At 35.8% G+C, this 21,214-nt stretch overlaps 1 protein-coding gene across 4 annotated transcripts in view; it reads left to right on the plus strand.

The window, feature by feature from the left end:
* Nucleotides 1-21,214, plus strand: part of LOC145248972 (beta-galactosidase-1-like protein 2) — a 1,883,914-nt gene that overhangs the window by 394,542 nt on the left and 1,468,158 nt on the right. For all 4 annotated transcript variants that reach the window (XM_080110785.1, XM_080110782.1, XM_080110784.1 and 1 more), the window contains exon 2: nucleotides 7,746-7,940. In XM_080110785.1, coding sequence (XP_079966911.1) covers nucleotides 7,876-7,940 — 65 coding nt within the window. In that variant the 5' untranslated portion in view covers nucleotides 7,746-7,875. The remainder of the gene's footprint in view (nucleotides 1-7,745; nucleotides 7,941-21,214) is intronic.

The following is a 21,214-nucleotide window of genomic DNA, read 5'->3' on the forward strand; positions in this document are numbered from 1 at the left end:
ATTTAATTAGGTCACCCTCCCCAGTGAAGGGTCTCAACATCTGAGTGTTCAGTCTCCAGTCAGCCATGTTAACCTGCTTGACACGCCGAAATAGTTTCTAATGGTTACAATCAGAATTCGGTCCTGGGGTTTGGGAAGGAGTGAGTAACTCGCTCAACAACAGCACATTTCTGCCCTCTTCTTTTCCAATCGACTTCACCTGACCTCTCGCCACCAATGTCACACCGCACAATCTGAACGTCAACAACACGAAATACTTTTCAAGAAAAGATGTTCACGACTCTTTTCTTTTTGTGACTTCCAGGGAATTTTTCCCAGCTTTTATATCCTCCTATCAAAAAAAAGGGAGAGACAGAAAATAGCTTCTCCCATCATGTTCTGACTTCCCAAGATGCCCTTCGGGTATATAAATGAACTAGCCATCCTTTCCTTCTTCTTTCCCAAAGATATGCCTGGTACGTCGTATATTACTTTTTCTTTTTTTGTTTTTGTTTCTAACCATAACCTAGCCTTAAACGGTACCTTTTTTTCCCCCCTTTCGCATATACCCCACAATGTACTTGTAAAACATTGTGTTCTGTGGCTATGGCACACACAGATTCTCTGGGTTCCATCATCTTGCAGATTTTTAACAATCATTCTTCCACATGTTCAGACAATCCAGTAATGAATGCATATTGCAGGTAGGATGATATGATACGCCACCAAACAGGATCAAAAACCTGTGTAGTTCTGCCACATAGACATCGACTGTTTTATGTGGTTGAAGGCAGCATGCTGCAAACTGCTTCCATGCAGCGAAGGGATCCAAAACAAAAGCTGTGTACAGAGTTTTCTCCACACAATCAAAATCTGCACTTTTCCTCACTTAATTTCTGGTACACAGCATACATGTTACTCCTGCTATAAGTGCATTGGGAAGGCACCCTCAATTCTCTTCAAGCCACTCAGTTGACATATCAGCTCAGCTTTCTCCAGCCATTCTACTATTGACTGTCTGGAATCACTGCCATCAAACACTGGTATAAACTTTGGATTGAAGTCGAAATAGCTTGTTGCTTCACAAGGGAAGAGAAACAGAACCAAAAAGAAAAAAAGTTAAAATATTGTTATCATGGCAGTGTAACTGCTTGCACCATCAACCCCATAACATAATCCAAACACTTCCATCTACATGACTGAACACAAACAATACCACTAATACTATACAATATGATAGCACTAATACTACACAATATGATAACAAGCACTTCTATCAACACAGCCCAACATAGTCTCGATCAATTCTGTTGACACAACCCAACATGATGCAAACGATTCCATTGAGATAATCCAACATATTGTCAGTGCAACCTTGGCAGTTCCTCTCTGAATGACTTTGGCATTGTCTTTTCCTAACCCTTGAACAATCTCGTTTTCGCTAGTTTATATGAGTATAAACTAGACTACTAAAGTAGAGTTGGAGACAAACTGATGGGCAAACAGGTTAGCTTCCCCAGTTGCCATGCAAATCTTTATTTCATTGTTTTATTAATTGTGTAATAGGTTTTCTCATGCAAAAATGTGCAGATTCTATCGGGTAAGTTCATTTAAAATAGAGCATAAGTAGATCCGAAAATGCTGTTCTCTTACACCCCCCCAGCCGTCCACACATTACTATTTATAAAAGAACATGCTTGTCCAAGTAGCGAGTTATATCATGTGATGACCATTTTCTTTTCAAAAAAGAAACACTGAAGTTTATTTCAAGCAAAATTAATTCTTATTTGCAGTTACGAAGGACGTATTTAGCAGTTGTGTGAATTTGTAATTTTTTTCTTTTCTAGATGTAAGTGCTAATATCATATTTATTTCAGTTTTTAAACTTTATCTTAATTGCATTGTTTTATTAATTGTGTAATAAGTTTTCTTGTGCAAAAATGTGCCGATTCTATCTGGCAAGTTCATTTTGAATATATATTATTTCTTTCTTTCTTTATTTTTTTATAACAGATTTTTCTCGTCCATAAATGTTGTTTATTATATTTTCCAAGTTGATAGCATCGATTAAGCAATTGTTTTTACATTTACAGTTAGTGAATCTTTCACAATACCTTCCCTTAAACACGCCTAATGGACCTTTATTCAATACTTAATATATATATATATTTTTTTTAATGGAGAGTAGACAATGCATTGTGGATGCGTTATCGGCAGCTCCCGTTAATCTCGCTTCAGTTTATTTGTCCCTAAGTCCTCATTTTTTAATGAGTGATTTTTCTGACAAAGGGAGAAGAAAAAGCTGTATTCTAGGTTGGCAGTATTTTGCATGAACAGCCACCAGAGATGTCGGAAATTTTCTGTTTCTATGTCTATCATTGTAGCTATGCCACCAGTATGGGTACTGGAGGTAAACATTTTATCTGGGCTGTTATCCGCCTGATAGTCAGGGACCTGAACCTTGGATTAACCACTAAGGAGGCTACTAGCAGGTGCAAAGTACTGGGGCTGCTGTATTGCCATTTGGTGACTAGATTCTGGACCATGCAGTAGCTTCTGGTGGGGCCTCTCGATGCCATATTAGTGGGTAATTGCTACGGTTTTACCTTTTCATCTGCTACAAAAAACATATTCTTCATTTCTATTTCTCTCTTACTTTCCCTCTCTACCCTGCTCTAAGGAAGTCTTCTCAATTATTAAATCATTTCTCTCTAATAGGTTCATAAGAGTAGTGGTTGATCGGCAGAAATCAGAAGCTCACAGTATTAATGCTGGAGTACCTCAGGGGTCCATCCTGGGCCCAACTCTCTTCCTGATTTACATTAATGATCTTCCAAATCACATCCTTACATCATTCGTAGACATCTATGCTGATGACACTACTATCTATGGTAACACATCTAAGAATGTAAACGACTAATTTCTCTCCGATTCTCTTTCCTCTGATCTTGAGCAAGTGGTACAATGGAGAAAGAGGTGGCTTGTTACTTTTAATGCATCTAAAACCAAGCTTTTATCTTTACATCATCAACGCTCTGATCCCCATTTCGCATCAATTGAAATAAATGGCTCTCGTCTTGGGGAGGCCTCATGTTTTGACAAGCTTCTGGGCTTGACTTTTACTCCTGATTTTAAATGGAACACATACATTAAATCCGTTGCCAAGGCCGCTGGAAAAATGGTGAGATCCTTCTATCGATCCAGTAGATATCTCACTGCTAGTGCAATTCTCTATCTATGTAAGAGCCAGATACATCCAAGGATGGAGTACGGTTGCCACATCTGGGCAGGAGCTGCTAGAAAGGACTTATCCTCCCTTGATAGAGTTCAAAATAGACTTCATAGCCTCGTAGGGGATGTCCTTTTCTCTTCCCTGCAACCTCTTTCTCACAGAAGAGATGTTGCAAGTTTGTCTTGGCTTTATCATTATTTTCATGACAAGTGCTCGACTGAACCCCTCACCAAACTTTCACAAGAAACACTCGTCTAGCAGAAAACACTCTTTATCTGTGCCTAAACCTAAACACAGCTTCTTTCTTAGTAAAAAAAAAAAAAAATAGTGAGAGAATTGTTGATTGCCCATTATTTATTACACTGTTATAGATTTTCCGGAAAAAAAACCCAACTCTAACTTATGCTCATTTTCTCTGGAAGTGAGTAACTTCCCTTGAGTTTTCTTTCTTTTTTTTAAAATCGACTGCAGTACTGATAGTGATTTGTCCTTGCGTAGTTCTCAGTAAAATAAAGCTTCATTCAAGCATCCTCTGACTTGGGCGTTTTCATTACAATTTATTTTACTGAGATTGAAGAAATACTTGAAACTTGAACATCTGGAGTTGGACCTTATGAAAATGGATACTGCTGACATGTGGTGACACTGGAAAAGGTCATTCATTATATTTCTTGAAGTGGTTAGCAGTTCACCGCTAAAGGACAAGTTAAAACTCAGCTCATTAATCAACCTGGTTTTTCCAACAATATTCAAACAGATTTTTTACATTTTTACTACCAGACAGCCATGAATGCTCTTAAGGAAGTTTTCAGCACTTTCTGCCCGAATTTATTGGCAAGTCATCGCCAACAAACAAACTAAAGCATGGACCAATATTTATTTATTGAAAGAACTTGCCAAGGACTGTGATTTCCAGACCATGATGGTGATACAGGCTAGATAAGAGTACATCAGATTCATAAATGCAATTTTGCCATCCCATATCAGACTGGCTTCTGGAGAACAAGAAACTTGATTTATATACTGCGTATAACCAAGCTCTCACGCTCGAGATAGCCCTAAAACAATTGAAAACATAGGCTCAGTCGGACTTCTTGACTGCATCTGTATCTACAGCTAAAAAAGAAGAAAAAACAACCAGGTAAGAGGAGCAACCCACAGTAGTGGACCTCTCACAACAGAAATGCTACTGTGGAAACCCAAGAAATGACTGGCTGAGGTGCTCCACTACAAATTCAGTAAAACCTGTAAGAAGGAGCATTTTGAACGTGTCTATAGATTTCCAACAGCAGCTGCTAGAAATTGTGGCGAGTCTCTTCTGGCTTCATCAATTCTTTCTTTAAATCTCTCGGAGAATTTATCTCATTCATCCTTCTGAGAATTTTGATGACTGTTCACATTCGTCTTTTATTCTTGAACATTGTGTTGCATCTCTGAGTCTGAATGGAAAGGAGAATGATAATGTGTGGTTTGTGTTGTCCCCCTTTGCAAATTGGCTGTTTGGAGAAATGGAAAACTAGATGGCTCTGGTTGATAGTCAATTTGCATAAGTGGAAAAATGGGCAGCATATAAACGGTACTTTTTTTAAGCAGGGTGAAGAGCACAGAGAGTGAAACGACGGTTGGAAGAAGTGACGGTAAATTCTTTTTGTGACGGTGAATTATTTTTGGACTTTTGGAAGGAACAGCTGTGTCTTATATATCTTTTTTAAAATTTCTTTTTTTTTCTACTTCACTACATAATGTCAATCTATTGATTTATGCTGACGTATGCAGTGTTATCATTCTGGGGCATAAATTTCTAAATCAACATTCTTCAGTAGAAATACCTTTCAGAGGACCCCTTCCCCCGTCTCACTGTTTGTGGACTAGCCACCATTAAAAATGGCTTTTACCCCTCTCTACGTAGTTTACAAAACTTTACAAAAGTTCTTACAAAAACTTTACAAAACTTTACAAAAGTTCTTACCTAGTTTACAAAACTAACTTCATGCAAACCTAATAAATCCTGGCGACATACCCTACCTGATGATGAATTTATTAAATTAGAAATAACCTATATGCTAAAGGAAGGTATTATAGAGCTCTCTCAATCTCCATGGCAAGTCCAAACACTGGTAATGTCTTCTGAGAATCACAAGAAGAGACTTGTGGATTACTTTCAAACAATAAACCGGTTCACTCTCATAGATGCTTATCCTCTTCCTCAAATGGAGGACATGGTAAATGAGATTGCCACTAAACAAGTGTTTAGCACTCTTGATATAACTATCATCTAACCCGATCAGTGCAGTAAACTCTTTTGGCTAATATCCTGTGGAAGGCAGTATCTTGGAGCTTCGAAATGCAATCAAGTGACCCAAATGTGACTGCCATCCCTCTCGACTTGATGTTGAGAAAGGGAAGGCAAAATCCTTGATGGAAGTGGCTACCTTCTAATCCAAGTGTCCTTCTTTGTCGTGGGGGAAGGGGGCTGATAGCTCCAACTGTCATTGTAAACTTCCTTAACCTGAAGTGTGTTCGGACAGGACTCAAAAAGTGTGGCTTGTCCTCCCTCACCGATGAAGGTATGAAGGGTGCTTATTGTGGGAGGTTTGTGAGCCCTTCCTAAACAGATGTTATCCAACCAAGGTCAAGGTCAAGAAATAGTGTAAAGCTCGGGTAGAAGAAAATGCTTAAAATATGGGAAAATGAAATAATAAAAATATTAAAATGAAATAAAGTAAGGAAAGTAAAGAAACAGGAGATTATGAAACTCTAATCTAGATGAAGAAAGGTGTTTAGTCTGTAGGGAAAAATTGAGTAGACATTAATTTCAGAAGTTGTGGAGGGTTTAATAGGATTAGTACATACGAAAGGGTTAAAAAGAGAGTCACCAACTCTGTCCCATCGATGAAGTGTTGCATCCCTCTGCCTGTTCTACAAGTACTTTAATGGTGAATGCTCTGACGAACTACAAACACTCGTACCCCCGACAAACCAACAAGCAGCTAAATCCCACCCCTTCACAGTAGAGATCCCTAGGTGTAAGAAAGCCTTCTACTCCAATAATTTCTTCCCCAGAATTGCTAGACTTTGGAACTCCCTTCCGGGATTCTGCTTTCCCAACTGTACTGACATGCAGAAGTTCAAATGTAATGTGAACAGACATCTTGCTACTCATCTTCCTTCATAATACCCCTGCAACTTATGTCCCTGATAGTAGCCCCCTACTTCAAAGTGGCACTGTGCCTTGTTTGGGGTGAAAATTGAATTAAAAAAAAATTATATGTAGTTGCATGTGTTAGTGTTTAGATCTATGTATTTTTTTGTAATATTTTCTGTGATTAATTTTTTGTTTTAATTTATTTAGTCTTATTCATCTGCATATGGAGATTTTGTTAGAGTTTATTATATTACATATATTTTAATGGTCATTTTCAAAGCGAACTATAACATCTATCATGGGTGTATTTTTGTAAACTTCTGAAATAGGATTCTCTTTTACTTTTGTGTTTGTTTATGAAGAAAGCACAATTAGCATATTAGTGTGTTAGTTCATATGTTTTTAATTACTTGAAAAATGTACTTTTGTTTGATGTTTTTAAATGATGCTTATAGTTGAACTTTTACCATGTTTATTTTTCTAGTTGTAAAATCTGTAACGTTGTAAACTACTAGAAGAGCTACGTATTACTATTTTGTGCATATACACGTATATTATAAAATAAGATGTCAATTACAGGGTGGAATGATAAAATTGTCACTATAGAAAAGGCATTATTCCATTTTTGTTTAATAACAACCGATTTTTTTTGATTTTTTTTTGTAGACCATCTACTAGTTGGCCAGTTGTATGCAAATCCCAAAAGCGATAGGAGCCTTTTATCATGTCTGAAACTTATGATCTTTGGTGTGGTTTCATGTGAGCGCCACACCATGTCACCTCACATCTTTGCAGTCGGCTTGAAAGTGTACCTAGATGTGCTAGGTGATCCTCTGGTGCAATCAGATGGTCGCTGGCAGACACTGGGTGGGGCAGCAGAACTCTGCACTGACCCACAAGTCTTAAGAGATCCAGGCTTCAGAAGGAGTGCTATAATTTTGTACCCTTCTCTCACTGGTCCCACTTTTCCCCCGACATGAACCCGCTGGACTATTTGTTTGGTCATATGTTGAGAACATCACCAACATGACCTCCCACAACACCAAAGCTGGCCTGATTACCGTATCACTATGCTCCTGTTGGCACTTGTGGAAAAGGCACCAATTCCAGATCTGTATTGAGTTGATGATTGAGGTTGAAGGCGGCTACATTAAGTAGATGTCAGTTCTACTATATAATCAAGTTACCTGAATTGATTTTTTTCAATAAAAGTTTTAACATAAAGCTGAAGTGTTTTCTTTAGGGCAACCAATTTATTGTTCCACTCTATATATACATTTTCGTATTGACTTCAAATGGGCTTGATACATGAGTAAAGCTCAGTATAATTAAGAGCAACTATAAAACTTTTCCAATTTTTTCTTAATGTTTTTCATTTTTCTATTGCAGTGATGCCGACATCAATCCTGAGACTTATATCACTCCTCCCAACCCATCGCTGACTTATCAAAATAAAGAGTTTTTACTTAATGGGGAAAAATTCCGAATACTTAGTGGATCCGTCCATTATTTTCGAATCATGCCTCAATACTGGCGAAGTGTTCTATTAAAGTTAAAAGCTTGTGGCCTCAATACTTTGGAAACGTAAGTACAAAAATAATTTAATTTTTTGATTTTCATATAATTTTAATCTCATGAATTTTGAATCTATAAATTTTTTGTAGTAATAATCACTGTAAATTTTATATAATGCCTATAAGAAATAGATGTAGTGTCTTATAATAGTCTATTAAAATATAGGAGAAATGTGCCAAAAACCTCTGCATTACTAAAAAACAATTATCTTTTCTCAATACTTTCTAGTAGAAATTTGACTCTGCTATATTATGTTTCTTATGCATTTGTATTTTTAAACTAATATTTTGAAAAATATGGTGTGTATATATCTATCTATATAGTTATAAAACTCAAATGACCTTGTAATGAGTGATGTAACCCACTTTCCTATTTACTATATCCAGTTGCGCATGCGCACATAAACATTAACCCATTACAACGTAAACAAATAAACACAGTTCGCTTCTTTTGCAGATTTTGACCTGCACACTGAAATATTAACGTTATTATTTCGAAATTATTATTTAACATGGGAAGAGTGGGGGTGTTTTTCAACTATTCATTATTACAACTATACTGTCGCTATTTTCTTACAACTAAACAACTTTAACCCGTTGACAAACATAAGAACAATTGTAGTAAAGCCAAGACTACTACTACTACTCTTTATCCGTCCCTTTTCCTTCCTTCCTTTTTTTATTTTTTGTTTACATTTCTAAATACAAAATAGTTGTGTGAGAATGGTGAATCTGTTGACACATTTACTAATCTGTTTCAATATTAGTTTTATTTTATTTTATTTATTTAGGTTTTATTTTTTTGCTTCAGGTTTTATTAATTATTTTTTTTAGATTTTAAGTTTCTATAACTTGATTTAAAGATTCCAATATGGGTTTTTCATTCTTATATTTCTCATCGGTAGATCCATGTGCGTTTTTGCTGCTAAAGGACTTTCGTCTGCGTTTGATTCGTAGGAAAATCATGTTTAATTTTCGATTCTGGAGCGATTATTCGGAATAATAGGTAACTTTACACGAATAGGGAGGATTTTTTTTTCATGTTTGAGTGATCCATCCGTGATTTTTCATTTTAATATACTTTCATAGAAATGTTTCTGTTATGTAAAAAAAAAAACTATTTTTTTTACGTCACAAGTGTCACGCTCATACATGAATTCCATAGCTAATATAACATACTGACCCAACGGGTCACGGGTAGTCTAGTATATCTATAAAAGTGAACTTGTCTGTGTGTCTGTATATTTTCCTACCAAACTACACTGTCAATTTTCAGTTTACAGACTCCATTTTACATAAGGAGTAATGAGATTTTGGAAAAGGTTTTGGGTGAAATTTGGCTGCCAAGAGGTCAAAGTTGAAAGAGTTGACCTTTGCAAACTCTACCAAACTCCTCCACCAATTTTGGGTCTAATCTTTTTAAATTTTAGATGTAGATTACCTGGACATGAATCAAACTTTTTAATATATATATATATATATATATATATATATATATATGCTCACCAAGTTATGAATAGTACATAGGGCCCGAGCAAAGCCGGGCTGAACTGCTAGTATATATATATATATATATATATATATAAAAATAAGCATTGGAAATTTGTTTAATTTGTATTATATATTTTTTAAAAAGTATAATTAAGCAATGTTTACTATTATTCATTTGTAATTTTACTGTGTTACTTTGCTATATCTGCAATAGTTTTCTCGATATGAATAGTATTTAATTAAAATAATCTATATATATCTATAAAAGTGAAATTGTCTGTGTGCGTACATTTCCCTACTCTGTCAATTTTCAGTCTATACACTCAAGATTTGACATAGGGGGTATTGAGATATGGAAAAAAAAATTTTAATCGGTTTCCGGCCAGAAATTTGGCTTCCAAGGGGTCTAAATTCAACGATTTGACCATTGACAACTCTAAAATCCTCTGCCAATTTTGGGTCTAAACACTTGAAGTTTTAGATGTTGGTTACTTGGACATGGATCCAACTTTTTAATTTGATTTGAGCCCAAAACAATAAATGTTAAGGGGTCAAAATTAGTGTCAAAGTTTTAAAAAATTTGACCTCTGCGGTCTCTACCAAATTACTCAGCCAATTTTTGGTCTAAACATTTGAAATTTTACGTGAAGTATATTCAGACATAGGGCAAACTTTTTAATCGGTCTTTGGCTGAAAATTTGGCAGCCAAGGGGTCAAAGTTAAAAAAAAAAAAAATTGACCTTTGCGGTCTCTAGCAAACTATTAGGTCAATTTTGAGTCTAAACATTTGAAATTTTACATAAAGGGTATTCAGACATGCAGCAAGCTTTTTAATCAGTTTTGGGTGAAAATTTGGCTGCCAAGAGGTCAGAGTTGAAAGAGTTGACCATTGCAGACTTTAGCAAACACCTCCGCCAATTTTGGGTCTAAACACTTGAAATTTTAGATGTAGGTTACCTGAATATGAGTCAAACTTTTTTAGTATACATATGCACATAAAGTTATGAACAGTACATCGTGCCCGAGCAAAGCTGGGCTGAACTGCTAGTATCTATATATCTATAAAAGTGAAAATTTGTCTGTGTACCTTTCCCTACCAAATAACTCTGTCAATTTTCAGTCTACAGACTCGAAATTTGACATAAGCAGTATTGAGACTTGGAAAAATATTTTTAATTGGGTTTCGGCCAGAAATTTTGCTGATAAGAGGTCAAAGTTCAACGATTTGACCTTTTGAGAACTCTCCCAAACTCCTCCGCCAATTTTGGGTCTAAACACTTGAATTTTTTGATATAGGTTACTTGGACATGGATTTAACTTTATAATTTGATTTGAGCCTAAAACAATAAATACTAAGGGATCATGATTGGGGTTAAAATTAAAGGAAAATTTACCTCTGCGGTCTCTACCAAATTACTCCACCAATTTTTAGTCTAAACATTTGAAATTTTACATAAAGTGTATTCACACATAGGGCAAGCTTTTTAACCATTTTTTGCTGAAAATTTGGCTTCAAAATATCTTACCTTTGCGGTCTCTAGCAAACTATTAAGCCAATTTTGGGTCTAAACATTTGAAATTATACATAAAGGGTATTCAGACATGCAGCAAGCTTTTTAATCAGTTTTGGGGTGAAAATTTGACTGGCAAGAAGAAGAGGTCAAAGTTTACAGAGTTGACCTTTTCAGATTCTAACAAACTCCTCTGCCAATTTTGGGTCTAAACTCTTGAAATTTTAGATGTACGTTACTTGGACATGGATCAGACATTTTAATTTGATTTGAGCTCAAAATAATAAATGTTAAGGGTTCAAAGTTAAAAAAAATTTGACCTCTGCAGTCTCTACCAACTTTTCTCTATAGTAGTTAAGGAAGCCTATTATATAGAAAGGCATTACCGTACATATTCACACTTTTTAATGTATATATAAAGTTATTAACAGTACATAGGGCCCAAGCAAAGCCGGGCGGAACTGCTAGTAGTATATAAATATGAAGTAATTGAAAATAATAGAATCAAAACATACACTGGGAGCCACAAAATGTTGATATAAAGAAAGATTTAATAACCATCTTTTAAAATACTTGCAGTAAATAATAATAATAATAACACAACATTATTAGTAAATTGGAATAAAGCAATTAAGAAATAATAAAATTGAATACAAACTGAAATGATCTATACTAGGAAGCGCCAGTAAATAATCACCAAATAAGTCTGGCTGATGCAATAATTGCATGCTAGAATCATACCATCTACTAATATCTTAAGAAAGCCTTCTAAACAAACAACAGGAAGTAATACAAAATTGCTTATATAGATCTAAGTATATCTTATCTTCACTAAAAGCTGATTAGGTCCAATGTAAAAGTATATATTTATAAGATACCGCCTTAGAAAAAATAATTATTAAAAAATAAAGAAAGAAAAATAGAAATAAATATAAAATAAGAAAATGTATAAAGTGATAATTAAAAGTCAGAATAACCCAAATAGTTAAACTGAATGTAATAATAAAATGATATCAATTAAAACATTAGTTATAATCAGATATATCTGTGGAATAGATTGGAACATGAAATAGGGTGGTATATTTTGCATTATGTAAAATTTTATTTGAATCTGATAACTGAGTCAATAATGTTATTTTAAAATTATATGTAAAAAATAAATGAAACTATCAAATTAACATATGGAATGGAAGGAGCTTGAAATATTCTAATTATTGGTCTAATTGCAATATTAAAATACCTTAAATATTAGTTAACAATATAAATATTTCATATTATAAATAAAATAAAGAAAAAGTAAATCGAAGGTTAGGAGAAGATAAAATATTATGGTAAATAACAATATTAATAATCCTAATTTAATAAAAGCATGATTCTTAAAATTCTTAAATATTATATACTCATTTAATTAATGAAAATAAATTATGTGATTCATGTATTTTTAAAATAGATAGTGGAAATGTAATTTATTCAAGTGACGTAAAATGTACTAACCAATTTAACTAGTTTGAAAATAATTATTCAATTTGATTGGGAATATTTGTACATAATAATTACATATTGAAAATAATAAGTTTTTAGGGTAAGACTTTTGAAATAATTAGCTTAAAAATATATTAGTAATTAATTATGTATAATAATCTCTATATAAATAAAATGAACTCATTTTTTCCCCGTCGGATTTTGACCTTAATAGGATTAAAAATCAAGATATTTCATGCACATATAATATGCACAAACGGCAGAACAATATCTGAGGTGTGTTATAGGCTTATTATTTTTCAAATTCCTCGATAATCTTAGATTTCTATACTTTTTCTGCTGAGAAGTCACGGCCAAAATCGGTTAAGATCAATGAAAGTGGTAAAATATTTTCTCTCTAATAAATTCCTCCTCCCCCTGCCACCACTTAACACCGTTTGGGGATCGTTCACAAGGAACAGTTGAGAAGAGAACACCGGTTTGGCTTCGTCGTTCTTTCATGTGAAGTTATTTAAAATCACTAAACTAAGCTGCAGTGCTCTGTGGCGTAGTGGTTAGCATGCTGGACAATTCACATTATATTTTCACGTTCGCGCCGACCTACCGTAGTCGTTTTTTTTTTTTTTTTTTTTTTTTTTTTCCTAAACAACTGGAATGGACTTTTCTTGGTGGCCGAACTGTTAACGTTGCAGATGTTTTTTTTTTTTTTTTTTTTTTTTTCACACTTTATTTTCCTACTTTTACTCATGACTCCGGGTTTGATCCTTCCTACTTACCTACCATAACATTTTTTAAAACTCCCCCCCCCCCCGAAACAAACACTCAGGCAACGCCGGGTACCCCCGCTAGCATATTAAATAAATACGGTTATAAATATATAATAGCTCACATTAGAATACTATTATTAAATAATAATGGTAATACATTTAAAAAAAATTAAAATAAAATTGAATAAAATATACAAACTAATTAATGGATATATGATGGATGGAACTGAAATATGTCAGTAGCAGCAAAACTAAATAATCTTAATACAAAGGTATAGCTTAAAGGATAGTAATTGTCTGTATTTTTGAGATGAGGTGTTTTCATTGATTCAGATTGTCGGACTGACTTCCTCATCATGGTTGTTATCGTCACAATGTTTCGGCCGTTTTGCCCTCCGGCCTTCATCAGGTGTTTTGTATCAAACAAACGGTTCCCTAGCTTAAAGGATATTGAATACTTTATCATGGTATACTTTCAGGAAAAAAATTTAAATAAATAAATTATTGTATATAATTTTAATATATTAAGATTATAAACAAACAAAAATTGGGGTATATGTGAACAATAAATTAGATTAGGGGAAATATAATTATGGAAGTGTAGGGAAACGTGCAACTTACCTAACTAGCACGTGTGCATAATTCAACGGGTCGGTCGTGGAATGAAATGAATGAAGAAGAAAGAAACAAAAATGGCTGCCTTATCTCTTTATATGCCTGCAATGTGACCACCCGATATGCAAATGAGATGCTCCTGGTTGGAGATAAAAGAGGGTTGATTTTTTAGAGGGACGTTCATTTTGAAGTTGGATTTCGAAGAAATAAGTTGAATTAGAAGTTTGTTTGGAGTTGAGAGGAGGTGCGTTATGTATACAGAAGTTTGGAAGTTGGAAGTTTGGACAACAGTGTCAACCTTACCCAGGAAATTATTGGTGTGAAGGGCAGAAGAAATAACACTCAAGTTATTGAATTATAAGCTATTTCGGCTCTCGGTGTGCGGTGACTCGAAAGGTAGAAAATGGACAGATTCGACTTTCACTTGATACCTGAGTTTGATGGATCGACCACTGGATCGTTTGTCGTCGAATGGGTGGAAAAGGCTGAGAAGATCTGTACACTGTGCAGAATTAAAGAACCAGCCACAGTCATTCTTTTGAGGTTAACCAGCAACTCGGGGATGAACCAGACTGGGATACAATCAAACACAACCTGTATACAGCGTTTGGTACAGATCCGTTTGTTGCATGGCAACAGTTCACGAGCCGGCGACTTCACCCCAAGGAAACAGTTGATGTGCACCTAACCGACCTACGAAAGTTGTCGGTACCATTTGGTGGGGTTAACGATAAGATATTAAGATGTGCCTTTTTAGTAGGCTTACCTGAGGAGGTCAGCAAACTGTTGCGGGCATCGTCACGAATTGATGAATTGATAACAGACGAGTTATTAGCCCGAGCTCGAAACATCTGCAAGGAACAGGAGCCAATTGCAGCAGCAACTAGTATTCAACATGCAACAGTCAAACCGCATGGAAGCAATGTAGATTCTCTCTCAGGTAGTAATAAGTGTGTAGGCCCAGTGTGCTATAAATGTGGGGAGGCCAATCATTTTGCTAAGGATTGCCGGAGTGATAGGAGGTGTGTATATCCACGAGCACAGAGAACAGTACAATGCTATCGCTGCAATAAGTATGGGCACATATCTCGCAACTGTTCGGGAAACGACGTTGGGGGCAAGGTATTATCGCCACTCTTGCCCCTTGCCAACAAATAAACACAGGATTACCGGTCATTGGCGTTAAAATTGACGATGTGCAGTGTTCAGCACTCATAGACATGGGGTGTTCCCGGTCTATAGTTAGTGCACATTACTGTCAGATGTGGCGGGAGCAACCAGTCGGTATTATGACGATCAATGGTTTATTCCGAGCATGTTGTAGTGAAGGGACAGTCACGATCTGTACTGAGAAGGGTGACACAGCCAAAATTGATGTTCTGATGATGCAAGAAAAACCCCTTGGCTATGACATGTTGATTGGAATTGATGTAATACAAGCACTAGGAGGCATCATAATCACAGCGACTGGAGGTGTAATGCTTGGAGAAGGAAAAGAAGTCTGTGCAGCCATGTCTATTGAAGAAAAGGACTTCTGTGCTACGTTTGACGACAACGAAAAGGCGTGGACTGCAAAGTGGAAATGGACTATGAGCCAGGCACCAGATCAGCTGTGCAACACCATTCCAGAGTATGCAGTTTTCACAAAGAATAGGGCCGCATATGAAGAACTTCAGATGTGGATTGATAACGGATGGTTAATACTGTACCCACAGGAACGTCTAGGATCACCCAAAGGATTAATTCCGCTCATGACTGTTGAACAACCTACTAAAGACAAAATTCGGCCCATAATAGATTATCGAGAACTGAATCAACATGTCGATGCTTTCACTGGAAATGCAGATGTGTGCACTGCTAAACTAAGAAAGTGGCGTCAGAAAGGGAGTAATGTAGGACTGCTGGATTTGAAGAGAGCCTACCTGTAGATACATGTCCATGAGTCATTATGGCCATTTCAGACAGTGATAATCAAGGGAAAACTATATTCTTTGACACGTTTATGTTTTGGCCTAAACGTAGCACCCTTAATAATGACAACTATTATTAAAATTGTTTTGATGCAGGATGAGACCACAGCAAAAGCTGCTTCAGCTTACATTGACGGCATCTACGTTAATGAGGATATAATGTCTGCAGATGTGGTTTGAGAAAAACTGGAATCGTTTGGGTTAATAAGCAAAGACCCTAAGTGCCTAAAGGACGGGGTGCCCGAGTTAGGCCTAGAGGTCTATGAGAAGGGCAATATGTTGCGATGGAAGCGAAGGAGCGCGATTCCAGAGTTACCCAGTGTATTGACAAGACACATTGTGTTTTCTATTTGTGATAAATTAGTAGAACATCTACCTGTCTGTGGATGGCTCCGATCTGCAACAGGAGTGTTAAAAAGACGAGTAACTGCAGTAACCAAAGGATGGGACGACATGGTGGATGATGATTCTCTCCAGCAAATGATGGCTGAAATGTTGTCCAGAGTACATAGAAACGACCCTGCTCAGGGTGAGTGGCAAGTATCTGGAAACGAACTGAATGCATGGGTTGACGCAAGTTCACTGGCTACAGGTGTTGTGTTGGAACAGTTGGGTGCTGTTGTGGAAGATGCGTGCTGGTTTCTTCCGAATAATGATGCCCAGCATATAAATTTGGCAGAACTTGATGCCACATTAAAAGGGCTTAATCTTGCATTGCAATGGCAGGCTAAGGTTGTGCATCTCCACACTGACTCGTTGTGTGTTTACCACTGGTTGATCGACACCTTGACTGGAAAGGTTCGAGTTAAGACTAGAGCTGCAAGTGAGATGTTAGTACGAAGGAGACTGGCAATAATAAAGTGTATAGTTGATGAATACAGCTTGCAGGTGGACATTACCTTAGTTTCGTCGATGCAGAATTTGGCCGATAGCTTGACTAGAGTACCAAAGAGGTGGATTGATGTAATGAGGCAAGGATCTAATCTTCCACAACAGACATGCGCGGCCGTAACAGATCAATTAACACCTGACCAGATCCGTACAATACATCAGTAGAGTGGACATCCCGGAATTCGGAGGACAACATATTTTGTTCGAAGAGTGTGTCCCTCAACTACAAGAGCATCAATCAAGGCAGCTATACGCTCGTGTGAAGAGTGTCAGCGAATTGATCCGGCACCATCCCAATGGCAAAAAGGGAAGCTTAAGGTGGAGGACAACTGGTATCGAGTAGGAATGGATGTAATGCATTATGAGGGCAGCCATTTTTTGACCTTGACAGATTGTGGTCTAACACGTTTCATGATATGGCGCCTGTTGACACGACAGGATGCATCTAGCATTATACGACAGTTGAGAGCTGTCTTTTTTGAACGTGGTGCCCTGCTGGAAATTCTAACTGATAACGCCACTACGTTTCGATGTCAAGAATTTCAGAAATTTACGCAGGAATGGGGGATTAGAATGCGTTACCGATGTGCATATTTTCCAGAAGGTAACGGTATAGCGGAGCGGTGTCACCGCACCATTAAAAGAATTGCGGCCAAGACATAGTGTTCTATTCCAGAAGCTGTGTACTGGTATAATGTGACACCAAAGGACAATGCAACACCAGAAACTGCACTAGCTAATGGGATTTACCACTATGAACAGCGTATAAAAGGAATTGATATCACACAATCAGTGGTTAGCGTTGTCAATACACCATATCAAGTGGGAGACTGTGTTTGGGTAAAACCCCCAAATGCTGGGTGAACTGTAAAATTTTGCAGAGGAAAAAATAGACAAGATCATAAGTCTTCAGACCATGTTGATTAATGGTGTACCACGTCATGTAAAAGATATCCACCCCTGTTATACCTCTTCTGATTCTGAGGATAATGAGGAAGATCATATACAGTTCAGGGATGATCCTGATCGCCTACTACCCCTACAGGTGAGCATAGAAACACTACCTACAGAACCAGATGAGGGAATGATGGAACATACTAGTGGCAATAGTGATGAGGACGATGGACATGAGGAAGTAATACCACCAGTTCCTCATCAAAGTACCCGAGAAAGACGAATACTGCCCACCCGCCGTGATTGTGAAACACCGCCTATAGCACCATAAGAGGGAATGATGAAGCATAATGAGGAAGATGATGCCTCCGATTATTTGAAGGACAAAGATGGATACTGCCCCCTTGCCCTGATTGTGAAACACCACATAGGGAACCACAAGAGGGGATAATGGAACAGACTGGTGGCAATAACGATGGTAATGAGGAAGATGGCAATGAGGAAGTGCTTCCCCCGATTCTTTGAAGAAGTACCCGACAAAGATGACTGCCCCCCTGACCTGTGTGTGATCATGAGATCGGGGGGGAGTGTAGGGAAACGTGTGACTTACCTAACTAGCATGTGTGCATAATTCAACGGGTCAGTCATGGAATGAAATGAATGAAGAAGAAAGAAACAAAAATAGCTGCCTTATCTCTTTATATGCCTGCAATGTGACCACCCGATATGCAAATGAGATGCTCCTGATTGGAGATAAAAGAGAGTTGATTTTTTAGAGGGACTTTCATTTTGAAGTTGGATTTCGAAGAAATAAGTTGAATTAGCAGAAGTTCGTTTGGAGTTGAGAGGAGGTGCGTTAAGTATACAGAAGTTTGAATAACAGTGTCAACCTTACCCAGGAAATTATTGTTGTGATGGGCAGAAGAAATAACACTCAAGGTATTGAATTATAGGAAGTAAGTCTAATAGACATACCAGGTAATCATTGATTTGAAAATTGTAATTATGTTAGAAAATAAATAGATAAAACTCATAAGTATAGATTAATTTATATTGAAAATGTTTTAAATATAAAAATTTAAATAATATAATCAATAAAAATACAAATTGGATTAATAAACAAATAATATAAATAAAACAAAACAATTAATTTAGATAATTATATAATTATAAGTACAGTTAAAACCAATATCTAAAAAATAATATCGGATAAAGGGAAATAACTTACTTTAATTATGAAATAGGCTATCTCCCTTGAATGGATTATAAACAAATGATAGAAATAATTAAGATGATCTTTCAAATTGATGTTAAAATGGTTAATTAAAACTAATTAAACAGCAATAAAAGAATTCTGTTTCAAGTAAAAATAAATTTGATAAAAATATTTATATATGTAATTGTTATAGTCCTGTTAAAGGGTTACAAAATAAAATAACAAAATGCATACAATAGGTGGGTTGTTCGTTGTAGCTGATGAATGACTTAGGTTAGTTCACCAGATATTGGCTGGTTATTTGTTTCTCCATGAAACAAAATGTGACACAAGGTCGTTTTTAATGCGGGAGATAATCAACGACCTTCAAAAGGGGCATTCTGCAAAAATAAAACTGCCTTAGTATGGAAGGGTTTCCCCTCTCCAATTACAGCATCTGAGCAGACACTGCACTTCAGCCACCAGTCCAGTATGAGTACCGGATATCGACTGACACCTTACAGCTTAGTCTTCCGGTATTTATTGAGATTAGAATAGTCTATTAGTAGGTAACATAGGTTAGTTCCGCCACAACAGAATGCAAAATTTAGGACTCAGGTTAGTTTCATATAAAAATAAATATAAATACATACATTATAGATTTTACGGTCAGCAATATTATCTAAGTAAATATATATAGACTAAGTATAAGTAATAAATAAATATTTTTTATTAATGTAATAAATAATAAATAAATATTTTTTATTAATGTATATCAAAATAAATACAATTTATTAATACAGGAATTTAAATTTGGTGACTTGAAAATTAAGACGGCATCATAAAATCAATAAAGATAATTGCAACTTCTTTACCAATTTTCGGATTTTGTAATCATGTTCATATGCATTTTATTCTAAAATTTATGTGCTTTTTCTTCTAATAAGTTAAGGGTGAAATAAATTCAATAATTGACATAGTAATTACATGAATGATTTTGCGCTACGAAACAGGTGCTGTCAAAAATTGTACATGTCAATGTACTTAAAGAAATAAATGGTAAGATGGTCAACATCTTGAAATTTGAAATATAAACTTTTATCATTTATTTGTTATATGCTCTGTAGTTACATCCAGCTTCATAAATTAATGGATTGGTCTAAATAAATGGTGAAATATAATTGAATAAACATATTTTCTCATAAATATATATATATATATAAGGACTATCCATTTATTTTGTGCTTCCTTTTTAAAATTAAATGTTTTTAACTCTTTTTCAAAGTGTTTTTTAACATGTTTTATTAACTTCTTGTTCTTCCGATTCAGCTGCGAATCATCTTCAGATGTTGAAGAAGATAAAGTTAAGAGCAAAAAATGGAAATTAAAAAAGTTTAAAGTAAAAATAAATTGTATAGAGTGATGCTAGGTTAAAAGTATATAAAAAGTTTATTAAAATCAATGAATTCGTGGGCCAATACTGACAAAGCCTGGCATTTATGTGCTACGCCAGGCATTTTAACATGTTGTTGCTCTTCGCAAATTGTAGGGTGATGGGTTCTAATATAGTTTGGAGAATTTTTTCACATTGTACAATTTTTGTATTATCGAAAAGAATTTGTCCAAGATTGGTGCAGAGATAGTCGTGTTCTTTTATTGAATGTTTGTATGTGGCGCTGGTGTTGTTTAAATGTATAAGGAGTCAGTGGAACAATGTTACCGTTGCCCAATGTATGCATTATTCTTGTTTATTTTGGGAGTTACATTCTCCTAGAGGGCATTTGAGCTAATACACAACATTGATTTGCTCTAATGTTTTCATAGCCAGGGAGGAGTTTTTTTTTTTTTTTAACCACAAGGTTTTGAGTTCTAAACTTATAAACTGAGTACAGTGGCTTAATCGGTTCTTATTGGGATATCTCTCAGTCCCCATTTTATAGCTAAATTGATGCCGTTTAGCTAATTCAGTCACGTTAATATGATTATAATCATTACTTTTCCTCAACCATGTTGCATCTTCCACCACCATACCGCCAATAACAGGGTCCTCTTTTTTTTACCTGACGTTTTGCAATTGACTGCCCTCCCAGTCTACTCCACTTGCTCTTTTCATATAACTGCATGCCAATCGCAGCCATCCAACAATTGGATAGTGCTCCAACAATCTCCTACAGATAGAAAATAACTCCCACCTACAAATTTCTCCTCCGATCTCTGGGATCTCCTGAACATCAGCATTCCCATCCTTTAAGGCCCAGTGTCACTCCTTCACCCAGGGATTCTGGCAATTTAGCTGCTAGCCCAAATCCTTTTAAATGTTGGACAATTCTTTTGTTGATATCTTTGTTTCATCTACCATTATATCATCAATATGTTTGACGTAAAATGGGGGGGGGTTCACCTCAAATACACAAACGGAATGTTCAAGAAAGATTATCGCTACAGTCCTCTGTCTCTTCTCTCTTGGC

Source organism: Euprymna scolopes, chromosome 27 (genome assembly GCF_053919585.1).
Source record: "Euprymna scolopes isolate OS-2025 chromosome 27, ASM5391958v1, whole genome shotgun sequence".
Lineage (NCBI taxonomy): Eukaryota > Metazoa > Mollusca > Cephalopoda > Sepiida > Sepiolidae > Euprymna > Euprymna scolopes.